The sequence below is a fragment of the Vanessa cardui genome, chromosome 19 (assembly GCF_905220365.1).
Source record: "Vanessa cardui chromosome 19, ilVanCard2.1, whole genome shotgun sequence".
NCBI classification, from domain to species: domain Eukaryota; kingdom Metazoa; phylum Arthropoda; class Insecta; order Lepidoptera; family Nymphalidae; genus Vanessa; species Vanessa cardui.
The window spans coordinates 12,801,650-12,817,053 of NC_061141.1; the positions used below are offsets into that span (position 1 = coordinate 12,801,650).

Here is a 15,404-nt window from a genome sequence, read left to right on the forward strand (position 1 = left end):
TATAAATAAAACAAAGCATTCACAAATTATGAAAATCAAACTCAACAGCGGACAGTTCCTAGACTGTTTCTTGTTTCTTAAGAAAACGAATCAATTTACGATATTTCAGCAAAAAATAGTTTTGTTCAATTTTTTGTTGCCATGAACAGCTTATATTTACGAGGCGCGAATCGTTCGAAATAGTTTTCATCATAAAAACGTATCTGTAATCCTCCTCATTGAAAGGCATTAGTCGGTTAATGCGGTTTTACGTCGAACGCAAAGCAAATGAGATAAAAATAACGTACAATGTCTTTCGCGTGCATATCGGAAGGTGACTGAAAGCGCTGTTAGCTCACAGCGTTATGTCTAATATTTATCGTTAACTCCGAATTAACTAAGTTCGCTTATGAATGAATCGAAGCGTATTGTTTGTAAATTAATTCATAATTCGTATCCAAATTTGAGTCACAATCGAGTTTCGTCTTGGATCGAGGCCAGACGCGAGCATTCCAATTAGCGAATTCGAACGGAATACACTTGGAAAATCTGCGAACATAGAACGTATCTCCTGAAATTATTATCATCGATATCGGCTCGTTATCAATGCGCTACGGTCAGATAAGGCGCCACATCTAATGAATAATTGACGACTTCATGCATTCGTTTAATAACATTTATAAATCATTATAATTGTTCGCACATTATGTAGTAATGTTTTCCGTGAACGATATGAACTAAAATTATATTAATTAAAGTATATTTATTGCTCAATTGTAGAACTATGCAACCTCGAGTTTTGGAAGAGATTCTGGATAATTGCTTATCGCTAAAATTTTATTACTGCTTTCAGACTAGGGAGAATTTCTGTTTGTTTTCAAATTATGCAAAAACATATCACAATAAAAAAATGCAATTTGTAATTGAGTGGCAAAGTCAAAAATGGTGACCTAAGCTGCGTAAAGTAAAACGAAAAAAAAAACGAAAGTAAAAGAATTTTGATGAAATTCCGACGATTATATTTTTGAACAAACCGTTATTCCTTGGCAAAATACCAAACGTAATAGAGAAGAAATCGTAACTGCGCTTCGTTTCGTTTCAAAATAAACAATTACTCAACTACACTTGAAAATATGAATATCAAATATTACATACAAAAGACAAGAAGTCAACAATTTGCAAATAATTTCCTCACGCAAATATTATGTCACACTCCAAGGTACTTGTAGTTGGTGTAAGGTTTCCGCAAATACAAATCCCGCTTCGGCGTGCGGAGGGCACGTTGCGTCACTGTTGACTGTTGACTGTTGACAGTGACTAGGAACTGGTTATCAACATAGTGTTGTATGTTTAGTATTTACTTAGTCAAGTTTGCGGCCCCACTTAGCGCAGATATCACAAGCAATTAGATATTCAGTCATGAACTTCCGTCTTGCTCTACTTACTGTTCCATAATATTTACGTTGGGACGAGAAACGAACAGGCGAAGGCCAGATCAAAACTATCCGGACTATCAAAATATAATCAAAAAATAATAACAATTCTACTGATGTATGTTTGAAAACTGTTGTAATCCTAGCCAAAATTGAATCCCGCTTATTTGAAAATCGAAAACAACCTTATAACGTTACCCAAACCACATCTACATATTCATAATTTTCGACATGATGCTCATACACGTCTGCACCCGACGATTAAACTCTCGTTACCAAATCACTGTGTTGTAACACTTATTCCTAATTCCAAATGTTTGTTATTTATTCACGGTTACATGCTATAATAAACTAAAACACGATAATCGTTTCTTGAAAACAATTGACGCGAGGCAAGCTGTGGAGCTATCAAATCAAAATCAAAACAAATCTCGATTTTTAAATCAAATCAAATGATTATTATTCAACTTTACTTTTACCTAATTATATTTTTTGAATCACACTTGAAAATATCTTCTATATATACTATACATTCTAATACTACCAATAAAATATTAATTGTGAATTAATAGAAATATTAAGTCGACGACAGAGGGATAAACATTTATCACGAATAGCATAAAACGATCTACTTAATCTAAATATAGCTACTAACCTGCCCTCTGATAGTAAGTTTCTTGCAGTCTTTTGCTAAGAGATCCCTTACATCCTCGAGGTATAATTCGACGTAGGAACAGGAGACAAGGTGCGTGATATCAGGTGAGGCGTTGTTCTCGATGTGCGCCCAGATGTGTCTGAAGGCTCGTGGGATGATTCCCTCGTGGTCGCCCGTTCCTTCCATAGTGTGTGTTTTGCCCGTGCCCGTCTGCCCATAAGCGAACACGCACCCGTTGAATCCATCCAGGACGGACGCCACCAGCGGTCGTACCTGGCCATACAAATAGATTAGCTTCCATTGATTACAATTAACCAACTCCATTTTCAAATTACTATTGAACCTGAAACCTAGTGTCCTGTAACAGAGGATCGGTGTACGATGTTTAACATTTAGGCCGACAACTGGTCTCAGCTGTCTGAATAAATATTATAGTTGATACGAGCGTATTCAACACGTTCATTTCTTAGCAAATGCATTGCGCAGCTTATCAGTCTATGCAAATGCTTCAAATTCTAGGCAATAAAGATTTTTTATTCCATATTTATTTCTTTTTTACATTAAAAATTTAAAAATATTAGATCATGCATACTAATCGAAAAAAGGCCGAGTGCATGGTTTCTTAAAATATATATAGCTGAAACTTATAACGCCGTTGTTAAATTTTAAAGATTATATTAAAATAATGAACGTTTTTAACGTTCGTCATTTTAGTTTAATGTAATTGAAAGAGCGGTTTCTCTGTCTTAACGGACCGATCTCTGATTCCATTGCGATTTTTTAACCTTCAACAACAGTTTGGATTTAAATATAAATCTAGATCAAGTGAACTGAAGCGTAGTGAGGTTTTGTTGGAACAGTATGAATTTGGGTGATTGTGTAAACTGACGTAAATATAAGCTGCTGTTGGCGTATTTCGGTAGCCTTGACTGGTATCAAATATACGAGGCGTGCACGGCTCGAATCTGCTTGTACCGGCGCAGGCGCATGCGTAACTCGCAACAATGAAACGCTTTTGAACAAAAGGTAATTTTATGGAATAAATATGTTTTTCCTTATGTTTACGTATTAGTAAACATGCACTGCAGTTGTTCGGACTCGGACACGCGTCATTAGATACGAGTGTGTACCTGCCACCGGTACAATGTTAGCGAAACAAAAGCGTAGGTTTCCAATAATAAGGCAATGTGTACGTACTACTACTACTATCCTGAAACGGTTATAAGCCGCTATGATTCATTTGCAGCAAGTGCTGCCTTATTTTAATTGAAATTGTACGTAGTCAAATTACACGTCAAAAATAGTTCTATTACTCATATGACAAGTTAGTTTACTTTTTAATAGAAATGAAGCATTCTTTATAAGGATTTGATAGAGATGTGATCAATCACTCTTAATGTAGAGCTGTGACTGTCTGACCTTTTTAAGTTTATGGTGATGCTCCATTAAAAAGTTATATATTTAGTTTTATTCCTAGCTACATTATTTTCTACTTGTACAGTTTTTCTAATACATACTTATATTTGTTTAAATAACTATTATATACAAGTTTACATGACACCCAAATAGATTAATGATTGTGCTTTGCATTTATAAAATCACGCTACGATCTAAGAACCTAAAGAGCGGAAACGTAAACATCTGCTTCGCGAAATTTGACAAACTGAATTGCTATTTAGTGAATGAAATCATCGTGTATGTGAAACAAAAATGTATGGTCAATACATCGGCGGTAATTCTGCAGTCAGTAAGTTAACTTATTGCAGGCCTCATTTCGATAACTAGCTATTTATTGTAATTCCGCTTTGAAGGAGAGTACCATATGGCTTTATTCTTAAAGCCTTCGCCCACCCTCGTGATTCAGAAGTATGAAAAACTACAACCTTCAACATTGTCAATGCTCGCTATTGAATGTTAAGGCGGACATGTTTTTTTATGTTAACTCGCGTGGGACGCATGTTGGTGACGCTGCGTCATTATCACACAAAATGATAGCCATCCAGTTCTTTTTCCGAAAATTTATTAATAAATGTTACTCATAATAAACACGTTGCATCTAAATAAGGTCACTGATGAGCACAGCAAAGGTATACAGAGCATCTCACGAATATGTACATTTGAGATATCGTTAAATCTTTAACACGTTTTATTAAAATCCAAATAAAGGGGACATTAAGTTAAATAACATATAAAATGGTTTAGTTTAGTTAAATAAATACTTTCAGGCAAGATAATCTCAAATGACGTCATAATTGTTAAACCACTAACGACTGACCTTTCCACAAAAATAAAGCCGCAATTCTCATTATTAATAAAACATGTGTGACCTCGCGTGCATATCGACAATACGAACGTTATTGTAGGTTCTTAGTTCAAATTAAACATAAATTGCGGAATTCAGATGCCCCTCGCACAAAACTTCTCAGGTGGAATAGCTACGAGGAACTCGCCGTAGAATGGGAGATAATATACGGCGGCCGCGCGCCAAATATCACTTGAAAATGAATGTGTCGCGCACGTGAACATATAATTTTATCTAAAATAGAATCGCGGACTGACCAGATCACGCCAATTAAAATTGCCTTTTGTATTTTTTATACATTTTTTTTCTATTTTATAGCCTTTTTTCTCAATTGAGAAGACACGTAATTCAAAAGACAAAAATACATAATAATGGTATTTTATTGGTGCAAAAAAGCGGTGGAATCTGCGTTATATCAAATGTATTCGTATAATCTAGTAGGATGATGATTTCAAATGAAGATTTAAGGGTGATCACATATAAGAGCTCACTTGAGTAGACGAAGTTTACTTTGTTTAAAGTATTCATAACATTAACTTTGTATATACATGAATCGTTAAATTTGGCGGTGAGCAAGAAATTTGAATGCATTTATATAATATTTAATTTTAAAAGATTATTTATTTAAAATAACTAAATTCAGACCGCTCAAAATATTTTAAAAGATCCTTGGATGACAAATATTTACGTTATTTATTATATATTTATTGCATCCAGTGACCTTGATCTTCGACGATAAACATATATTTGGAGTTATTTGTTTTCATTAAATGTTTCTATTACGTGGGCTGAGCATTTGACACGAACGCAGTAATGCAACAAACAAACAACACATAATTTGCCAGTTATTCGGTGTTTTTTGTGGCAGCTTTTTTAGTTTAATATTTTTTTTAATCTTCAAGCTATCGGGTAACAGTCCGGAAAATTGATTACAGGTTGGTGCGACTATAGACCTATCCAACTTGCAGAAATATCATATCCGAATATTTACCAAAACGGTAAAGTTTCTTTATGTTAACAATTTACCGAACGGTATAACTGAAAGAAATGCTTCTGAAGAATTACTGAGAAGAACAACCCAGTGGATTATAGTACGAACTTTGTTGTTTGTGTTTTCTGTACTGTGGAAGCATTTTGTATAATTAGCATTGAATATTTACGTATTTAACGAGCGTCCTGTTGCTGATTAAATATGTAATTAGTAAAATATTGCTAGTCCTTTATAAGGTGCAAATAATATCAGTCTAACAGAGCAGTTTACATTGTGTAAAATGCTCTGGTACCTACTTGTATTAATGTTACACTTTTTACCCGCATGTTACGTCACTACACGTACAAAACAAAGGGGAAAACAGATTGTTCCAAACTGAACAGTTTCAGTTACAGTTGTTAGAAGTATCATCCACGTTACCGAGATATCTCACAATATAATATGGACTGGTATTTCTTCTTTTATAATAAAACATAATACAAGGTCGGTCCCGATAAAAGCGAAGGAAGGTGCGCTTAAGTGCCGGTGCTTTAAATATGTACCAGGGAGTATATTATTTTACAAATTGTTATGGCCGCTAGTTAGTAAAATTAGTATAATTTGATATTAATTTACAGTTAGAGATATCCCGTAACGTGAATGATGACTAATATTCAGATGAGGATCTTTACCGACTCTATCGCCTTCTGAGTCTTGCATTGAAACACTTCATAATAGAGTAACATTCTACGGTGTTGCTCTACTTACCATTTCATCGTATATGGTCTGCGTGTCTGCTGTGCAGTCGTAGGCTGCATCGTATGTGAACAACTTGTCCTGGCCTTTAGGGTTGTAGACCTGCACGGCTCCGCGCTCCGCCCACACCTTCACCACCTGGGACCATTTCCACATATGAGTATCTGCTGTTTATTGTGACACTTTCTAAGAAGGGATAGCACCCCTTCTTTATAATTACGTACTAAATTTGAAATGAGGTTGAATGTAATTCTCTACAACCATCGTGATAAAATTAATACGTTAATCTAAATTCAACAATAATATTTTTAGAACTAAAATCATAAAAAAAATGTAAATCAGTCTTTCATGTAGCCAAATGTTTTTGATTAACATACAAAGGAATCATGGACATAAAAACAAACCTTTTTGGCATTAATTATATTATTAAAAGGAAAGCAATCCTAATACCTAATGTTATTATTTTTAAACTAGAAGAAAAGTACGTAAAGAACAAAGCACGTTTCGCTTATCACAAGTCGTGCTCCGCCGTATACGACGTTACGCTGATACAGCCTCAAGTTTACTTGTGCCGAACCATAACAATACTGTGTTAAAGAATATATTAAAAAACATTCAGTCATATTTTAATATTACTTTGACCCTAACCCAAGCAATACATTTCGAGAAATCTAAAGGTTTTGAAAGTGCATAAACACGCCAAAACTGCGCGCTTACTTAGTTACGGAAGCCGAAATTATTTATGAAAGCTATTCCCCAACAACTGGCTACTCTAGCACTATAAATGTATAAATAGTAATAATTAATTTTCTCAACTTTTTAGTTCAGGTTAGTCATACGTAGACACGGAAAACTATAGACACTATTTTTTATTACAAGATGGTAATGTTACTAGGCAACTTGAATGTATACTTCCTAGTAGCTACAATACTTGGACGGAGATTATGATAATTAAAACACAAAACGATCGTTCGTTTGCATTATAGCCATTACAGACCACTGACCAGTGCGTTCCCGCTGTGCGTGTAATGTGAATCGCAATAATCGATTTGTCGCATGATCGATATTTTCCGTCAACCATGAATAAGCGGCGATTAAGCAAGTGCTTGCTATTTTAATTAGTTATTTACTTACAAAATAATGTTTTACTCATTTAAATTTTTACTGTTGTAAAGAAGAATCGTTTTATTGAGAGTAAGAAATTAGTTGTGTTAATATTTATTCGTAACTTATATTATTGTTAATTAATTTTATATACAAAAATTCAATATTTAATTATTAGATTTTTTTCTACAAATTAGATCCACCACCAACAAAGTCTGCGCTTTAATTTTCTTCCACCAAGCTCCGACCGCTCCAATGTGGTCAGCCTACGTCTACCCCGACACCACCCGCAGACCCTGGGGTTAGTGTATACATGAACTTCGTCACACCTGCAATGGACTATTAAAAGTTTTACTGTCCGGCGTTGGCTTCGTCGACAGACGCTCGTACCACTTCTGTTCCGGCCGGACCTTCCTCACCTAAAGATATTATTATAATAAAAAATAGGTTATAAGTGTATCCCCGCCTAAAACGTGTCAGGGCATGTCCTTTCACTATGATTAAGGGGTAAGGGTGTCCAAACTGTATTTCACTTTGTAAATAACAGGTAAATATTGACCATTTCACGCCATGTCAAGTACTTCGTTGGTTTTATGTATTGATCAGGCAGATATCGCTGCCTATATGAATTATTCAACGTTACAAATCATTTTGATCATAGTTTAATATTAAAGCAACATCGACTTGTCTCCGAACGCATGACGCCAAAAACTTTGCAAAACGAACGTTAATTATACATAAACAATGTGAGTGAGTGAGTCATCCGCCGTCGAAATAAATATATTCTTGTTACATAACCAAAGTAAACATGCGAATGTTTATTAGTGGCATGATTTTCACCAGTGAAGGTATATTACGGTCAGCTACGACAGCCGTTAATTAATGATATAGATATTCGGGATATTTTAAATTAATTAATAATATACCTACTTACGTCCAATTTTCTTTAATATTTTCCCCTTCTTCACGCATACACTGAAACCTTTCGAAGATTCCCTCCCAGTCATACTGTTTCATGATAACAGAAAATTTCTCAAAATAAAACATTTCATTTGACATATATGTAATAGAAAACAGGTAATAAGTTTTATTTTATGCACAGAAGTGTGTCATGTTTCAAGATGAAGACTAATGAGTGAGTGAGTCGTATGATTTCATCTCCGATGTATATCTTCGAGCCTCTCCATTTACACTTCGGCATCACAATCGCGAGATAAAAATAAAAATGCATTACTCACTCCTTTGTGCTGTATATCAGATAAATCATTAACGCATTTTATCAGTTCATTTATTCACTACTTAGCTATTATCAAAACTATAGCGGTCGCCGTGTATGATGATGTAACCAGACATGTTTACATTGCAAAGAAATGTTTGAATAGATTTGTTGATTGATTTATAAAAACAGTAACTGTATGTGTATGCCATCGACTTCTGAATCACTTCCTGTGATAGACGCAGTACAAGATCGCCCCCTCATACGTATCACAATGAGAGCAGGTTAAGCTGATTGGAGGGTCATTCACCCCGATTTTCAGGCAAATAAGTGGCAAGTCTCATTTCATCATTTGGTACCTACTTTATTCTTTGTACGGCTGCTCATTCGAACTGAATTATACAAATACAAATTGGATCGTATACGACAAAAATTATGAACTGTAAAATGTACACCTTAAGTTTCTGAGTCTTTTCCAATAAAAAGACTATGTACAATTGTAAATAGAATTAACATATGAAACCTTATTTGGATATCTGCAATATCGGTCAATCTCAATACAAGGGAAACAATAGCCTAATGAAGCTGTCGCACCGAGTCATTTCGAAGGTCGGAGAAGTTCCCGATTGCGAAACACATGTAATGTAATCTGCATTGCGAGAACCGAAGCAGCCTCCGAGCAAGTTTCACGCAAAAACAGATAAGATTCCACAAGGTTGTAGTCGAGACTGAACCGCGCACTCAGCCCAACTGTCGCCTACTTAAAACTGTGCTTTCGTTCTTTTGTTTCAGAGCACTACATTAGTGTACGCACAGAAAAAAATAACTTGTAATGTATTAACGTATGTATGTAATTGTAATTTAGGGAGGAGCGAATTGAATTACTACCTATAAAAACCGTATCCAATTGTACCCTAAAAGTTAAATTTTAAAGTTTCCACAGAGTGTTGTGATGTTTGATGTTCCATTATAATATAACAACTCCGTAATATTACGTAAAGCTATGAACAAGAGAATGCATGATCAACGTCATCGTGATTTCATTCCACCAGATGGTTTTCGGCGGATTCGCCATTTGACGCGACACATTTCTAACAAATAGTTTACCGAATCTAGGGCCTAGCTATGGGTAATAGCCGCCCGAAGGCCAGTCGTGCGTCCAGATGATCTATGCCTAATATGGGGCAGCCACGTATGGACAATACCGCTCACCTACTTACGGCGGGTCAAGATCCATTGCGCGTGCCGTCCGCTCATTTATTTTGAGAATGTGAGCCGCTTGCGCGAGCCGCGGACACTCAGCTCGACAGATCTATGTCCCTGAACAATAATGAACGCAGCTGACCGTGGCTTTGACACGTAGCCCATTCAATCAAAATATCAAGTTCGTTTATTGTATTTTATTTTTTAGTAAAATGAGGGTACGTGTATAATGACGCCTTTGATGATACATTTCGCAAACAAATGTCGCTGCGACTAAGAAATCGTCTGTTTTCAGTTTTTATGTCTAAACGAGTAAATCGTGATTCGTTTATAACTTTTAATTGATCTTATAGATAAAATTTCCTCTATAGACATATTGTCCTGGACTATGTATTGAAAATACTATCTGAAGCAAACGAATTATATGTTTCAAACTGAATCATTAATATGTGTATATTTATGCATATAATTGTAATTAGATCATTAACAATACAACAATCTGCTAGAATTGATCTTATACCTAATAAGATATTCTAGGCATTTCTGTTGTAGGAAACTGTAGGGCTCGAGTAAAAAACGCTGTCAACTAGTCAACTGTTGTGTTCGTATTAAATTGTGTATGACTTTATAGAATTTTGTGTACTATGAATAAGTTTTATTTGACTAAAATACAATTCAAGTAGTGATTAATTAATGATTATTATCTCGCATTGTCATATATTATTTTTGTGGTTATTTTTAAGATGCAGTCTAAAATATTCGTCAATAAATACCGTAATGATAATAATTCAACACAATCGATATTATTTTGTAAACACTGTCAATGCATCAATAACACTGAATAGTTAGGCTTAGTAACTGATTAATCACAGCTTTATTGGAAAATAATAAAGATACATTATTTTCGTAATACATTAATATTTGTGAACTAATGAAAGTATTTTTATTACTAACGAAAACGATTTTTATAACTGTGTGACTATTACTTCCCACTTACGTGAATCACGTCCTAATAATCTTATCTTAAGGCAAAGTTGTACGCAATTTAGCGAAAATTATGTATAGAAATCATTTTGCACAAAATTAAAAACCAATTAAAATACTCAATCAACCAAACATTTAAGAATATTATTCTAAATCATCACTCGCAATTGACGCACCACGTCTGCGCAGCCCTGGCACCCGATATCAACAAAGCAACCACGACTCACCTCTTCATGACCCTCATTCTTCTCCTTTTCTGAGAGCGGTCTACATCGCACCACCACCTTAACACACTCGTTAAGAGCCGTCCGTGGTCGTGCTGATTTCTCCATCTTCTAGCACCCCTACGATGACGCAAATAATAAAAAGCTCGAAGTCACCGATATCGATCCATTCGGGGTGAACCTATTGTCGGCAACACCTGCTTAAATCGATAACATTTAATTTACGCCACTGACACACACTTGGAGAAATAAAAAAGACTCGAAAATGTAGTTTTGCACGATTCAAATATTTATAGTTGTTACAAAATAAATAAAAATCGTAAAAAATTAAATCACGCGCAATCACATACATCCGCCGCAGGCGGATTTTACTGAACAACTGACATTTTATGAATTTTTCTCAGATGTTTAACATAACATCTGTTCGAATACTTGTACCAAAACATTTTTTGAATTGAGACTGTCTGGTAATAACAATTACAGCTGATACATATTAAATGGGAGAAAAACGATTTCAATTTGATTTTAACCAAAAATATTTTATTTTAGTGTAAACTACTGTGTAAAAAATATTTTTATTCGAAACTAGGTTCATAAATATTACGAAACCTTATATTGAATATACATATATGTATATACGCATAAGGTGAATAATTTAAAGTAAATTAAAGGCGTCAAATAAATAATTATTAACAATGTAAAATTTAGTATGTAGTAGTATGATATATATAGTAGTATGATTTAATAATCAATGTAAGCATTGTTGTTCTTAATTTGGAATAATTATTTAAATTTATGAGACAAAATAAAACTTAATATAATAATATCAAAGTTTTTAAACGCCTGCATTTGAATGAAGTTAAATAAATATATAAGAACTTCAAAATCTAGAAGTATGTAGGTAATTAAAAACGTATGCCTATTTGACATTGACATTGACGTTTGTAGCTACTAAAAACAGTCAGAACTAGGGTACTGTGACTGATGTTTTATTGTATTTTTCTTATTATAGTTTAAATTTTGATTATTCTTAATATTATTGTATTAAATGTGTCATAATTTATTAATTAAAATAAAAAAGCCATCGGAAAAGCAAAACAATAGCGAAGCTAAACAAAATATTTTATGAAGAATTACAATAATTCTTTTTGTATTGTTGGATAATGGAAATTTGTAACATAAGTCAGATAATTTTTTAAATTTATTTCTCCCTGTAAACATTCTTTAAGAAAAGTGCAACTTGAAGCTCCTAAAATGACGGCCAGTCTAACTATCAGTCTTAAAAAAGTCAATAAAATTTATCGTGAAGGTGTAAGTTCTTTTGATATACTTTTCTTAACGATATCATATTTAAATCCAATGTGTATGAAAGTCATGAACATTATAAATCTTGTGTCAAGGAAATAATAGCTGGAGTTGTGATTGTGGACACGGCAGCTGACTTAAGACATGAGGGTTTAATGCTGACAATGGAAGGCTCAGTTAATCTGCAAATTAGCTCCAAAAATGCAGGAATTTTTGATGCATTTTCAAATAACATCAGGGTATAAAGCACTTTGATAAATAAATTCCATAATAAACACAATTCTTATTAATTTGAATAATAATACTATTTTTCAGCCAATTAATTTAATAAACACATCAATAGAGTTAGCTGCAGCAGGTAAAATGCCAATTGGAGTAACTGAAATTCCGTTTGAAATGCCTCTTGTGGGTCGGCAGAGCTCAATGAGTCTTGGACTACTGGAGACTTATCATGGAGTATTTGTAAATGTAATGTACACTCTCAAGTGTAGTATGAAGCGGTCATTTCTCAATAAACCACTCAATGCTAGTTGTCAGTTTTTTGTGCAATACAAACATGTAAGTAAAAGTAATTCTGTTAATAAATTAAACACTATCTAAGGTCTTAATTCTTGTATTTATATTTCATACCATCAATTTTACCTTTAGCAAACTGATCATAAAAATGTAATAGTAGCTGATAGTAATCAATCTCTTTATTGAAGCAAGAGCGTCCGCCGAGCAAGCCAGTGCGTTGCGAGGTTTCGCCCGCAACGCTCCGCGCGGGCGGCGGGGCGGGGGGAGTGTCGCGCGGGGCGGTGCCGCACTTCCAGCTCTACGCGGAGATAGACTCCACCGTGTGCGCCCTCGACAGGCCCATCACTGGCAAGGCATGGGTTATTCCAATCGAACTAAGGCTATTTTATATTTTTTGAGAAATTTATAGCTAATTCATACTCATTTACAATATTATTACAGATCCGAGTAGACGAGTGTTCAGTTCCTATAAAATCGATAGAAGTGCAGCTGGTCCGCGTCGAGACGTGCGGCAGCGCCGAGGGATACTCGAAAGATGGTAATGTATCGCGGAGATCGTAGCGAACAATTTTTTTTTTTATTTTTATAAATATGAGACAACATCACATACATTACTCTGATCCCAATGTAAGTAGCCAAAGCACTTGTGTTATGGGAAATCAGAAGTAACGACGGTACCACAAACACACAGACCCGACAACATAGAAAATTAATGATAATCTACATCGACTCGGCCGGGAATCGAACCCGGGACCTCGGAGTGGGGTACCCATGAAAACCGGTGTACACGCCACTCGACCACGGAGGTCGTCAATTTACTCGCGGGTCCACAGTTGGAGACAAAGAGTGTTTCTAATGTATGTAAACACCCCTCGTATTTCATACGTGGTTGGTCGTTGATGTGGTGTGGTGGCGGCCGCAGCCACGGAGGTGCAGAACATCCAGGTGTGCGAGGGCGACGTGCGGCGCGCGCGCGCCGTGCCGCTGCACGTCGTGCTGCCGCGCCTCTTCACGTGCCCCACCACCACCACGCCCTACTTCAAGATCGGTACGAGCTCTTTTTATGGTATAGGTTCGCGGACGAGCATATGGGCCACCTGATGGTAAGTGGTCACCATCGCCCATAGACAATGACGCTGTGAGAAATATTAACTATTCCTTATATCGTCACTGCGCCACTAAACTTGGGAACTAAGATGTTATGTCCCTTGTGCCTGTAGTTACACTGGCTCACTCACCCTTCAAACCGGAACACAACAATACTGACTACTGTTATATGGCGGTAGAATAACTTATGAGTGGGTGCTACCTACCCAGACGGACTCGCACAAAGCCCTACCACCAAGTGGACACGCTGTGCACGCTTCTCTATACTATGATCGGCGGAATGTGTTCCCGCGTAGGAAAACTTCGCAATTTATTCTTTCAAACTGACTGACGAGTGATGAAATCCTTTGCATTTTCTCAGACAGCATTATACCCGCCTCGATGTCGAGTGCAAAATTTTGCGCTTCTTACTCGCCCTTGAAACGGGATTTCAAGAATATTATTTTGCGGTACCAACCCCGACCAAGTCGTAGACAATAATCTATACATAAAATAAAATTGGTGTATCTGTTTGCAAATGTATTTATACAAGGTATAATACATATACCAAAACAACAATTTTTAAAATTTTTGTCGGTCTGTCTGTTTGTTCCGGCTAATATTTTGTTTTGTTAAATTAAAACGCGTTTAAGGTCGCGGGCTCAGCTAGTGTAGAATATGATGAAGTATTCGACCTGTATTCATAGTCGAGTAGACTTAATGCATATAATGTTACGTGTTGATTCTTTCCAGAGTTTGAACTCAACATTGCCGTCATATTCGAGGACGACTATTTAGTGACAGAAAACTTTCCTATATTATTGTTAAGAAGTAAATAGTACATAATATGATTATCAGTAAACGAATGTTTATGATCAATAAATATTTATTTATAATCTCATGTTTTTATCAATACATATAACAAAATTGGAATTTCTGCTTGTAATAATACAAATAAGTTTAAGTGAAGCTGATGTAAAATAACGAATTTTTCTTAATATGGATATATTAAACATACCGTTTATATAAGTCAGCGCCGTTTACATGAAGTAAACGAATTAGAATTTCGAAAATGTTGCTTTACATGTTTTTTTAATAGGGATTTTAACCGAAAAACATAGCCACCGTCACAGCTTGATTATTAAGCTGGTCAGTTGCAATATATACACTTCAAGGTACCACCCTCATAAGAGCTGTAATCGACCTTAGTAAATAACATTTTGGCAGCTAGCAAAAGAGCTATTATATATATGTCGTACATCATAAGTTCACACATGTTGCAATGCAGCAACGAACGTAAGCACATAAAAATTGGACTAAAGACAGTAATCTACATATCGCACCCTGTGAACCGTTAATGAGTTCCATTGATTATCACATTCGACTCTGACCATAACCACGGTACGGAAGGTGATTCAAATATCCAAATAACCTATAAAAGATTCGGCCCAATATCGCTGACGTGCTGCTCAGAATTGAAGAGTTCCGTTTCTTTGGATCCCATGCTCAGAACCTAACCAAACCTTCACAAACCTTACCAAATTACTCTTGAAGTATATCCTTTCCAATAAAAAAGAATCCTCAAAATAGGTTGGCGTGATTTTGAGTTACCTATTTATCGCGCACATACGTAATATAAATTTAAGATTTATATGGTTTTCATATGGATAC

At 35.4% G+C, this 15,404-nt stretch overlaps 2 protein-coding genes across 4 annotated transcripts in view; one reads left to right on the forward strand and one right to left on the reverse strand.

Annotated features, from left to right (window-relative positions):
• LOC124537817 (kinesin-like protein Klp68D) overlaps positions 1-11,195 on the reverse strand; it is a 30,711-nt gene extending 19,516 nt beyond the window's left edge. Inside the window, exons 1-4 of one of the 3 annotated variants that reach the window (XM_047114738.1) lie at positions 10,830-11,195; positions 7,529-7,618; positions 6,108-6,233; positions 2,068-2,340 (exon numbers count right to left, since the gene is read on the reverse strand). In XM_047114738.1, coding sequence (XP_046970694.1) covers positions 2,068-2,340; positions 6,108-6,233; positions 7,529-7,618; positions 10,830-10,934 — 594 coding nt within the window. In that variant the 5' untranslated portion in view covers positions 10,935-11,195. Of the gene's footprint in view, positions 1-2,067; positions 2,341-6,107; positions 6,234-7,528; positions 7,619-8,133; positions 9,209-10,829 lie in introns of those variants that run through there. The other 2 variants (XM_047114740.1, XM_047114739.1) reach the window with 2 other exon arrangements.
• Positions 11,196-11,766: 571 nt separating this feature from the next.
• Positions 11,767-14,630, forward strand: LOC124538020 (vacuolar protein sorting-associated protein 26C). Its single transcript, XM_047115019.1, has 7 exons — positions 11,767-12,137; positions 12,227-12,370; positions 12,447-12,689; positions 12,836-13,000; positions 13,089-13,185; positions 13,570-13,695; positions 14,487-14,630. The coding sequence occupies exons 1-7, from the start codon at positions 12,081-12,083 to the stop codon at positions 14,570-14,572; spliced, it is 918 nt and encodes a 305-aa protein (XP_046970975.1). The 5' UTR covers positions 11,767-12,080; the 3' UTR covers positions 14,573-14,630.
• Positions 14,631-15,404: the final 774 nt, after the last annotated feature.

Excerpts from the sequence above, each read along its gene's own strand:
- LOC124538020 (XM_047115019.1), top strand. The coding sequence starts at position 12,081 with ATGACGGCCAGTCTAACTATCAGTCTTAAAAAAGTCAATAAAATTTAT. Across the intron at positions 12,690-12,835 it reads TTTTTGTGCAATACAAACAT|CAAGAGCGTCCGCCGAGCAA; the intron begins GTAAGTAAAAGT and ends TCTTTATTGAAG. Across the intron at positions 13,696-14,486 it reads CACGCCCTACTTCAAGATCG|AGTTTGAACTCAACATTGCC; the intron begins GTACGAGCTCTT and ends GATTCTTTCCAG.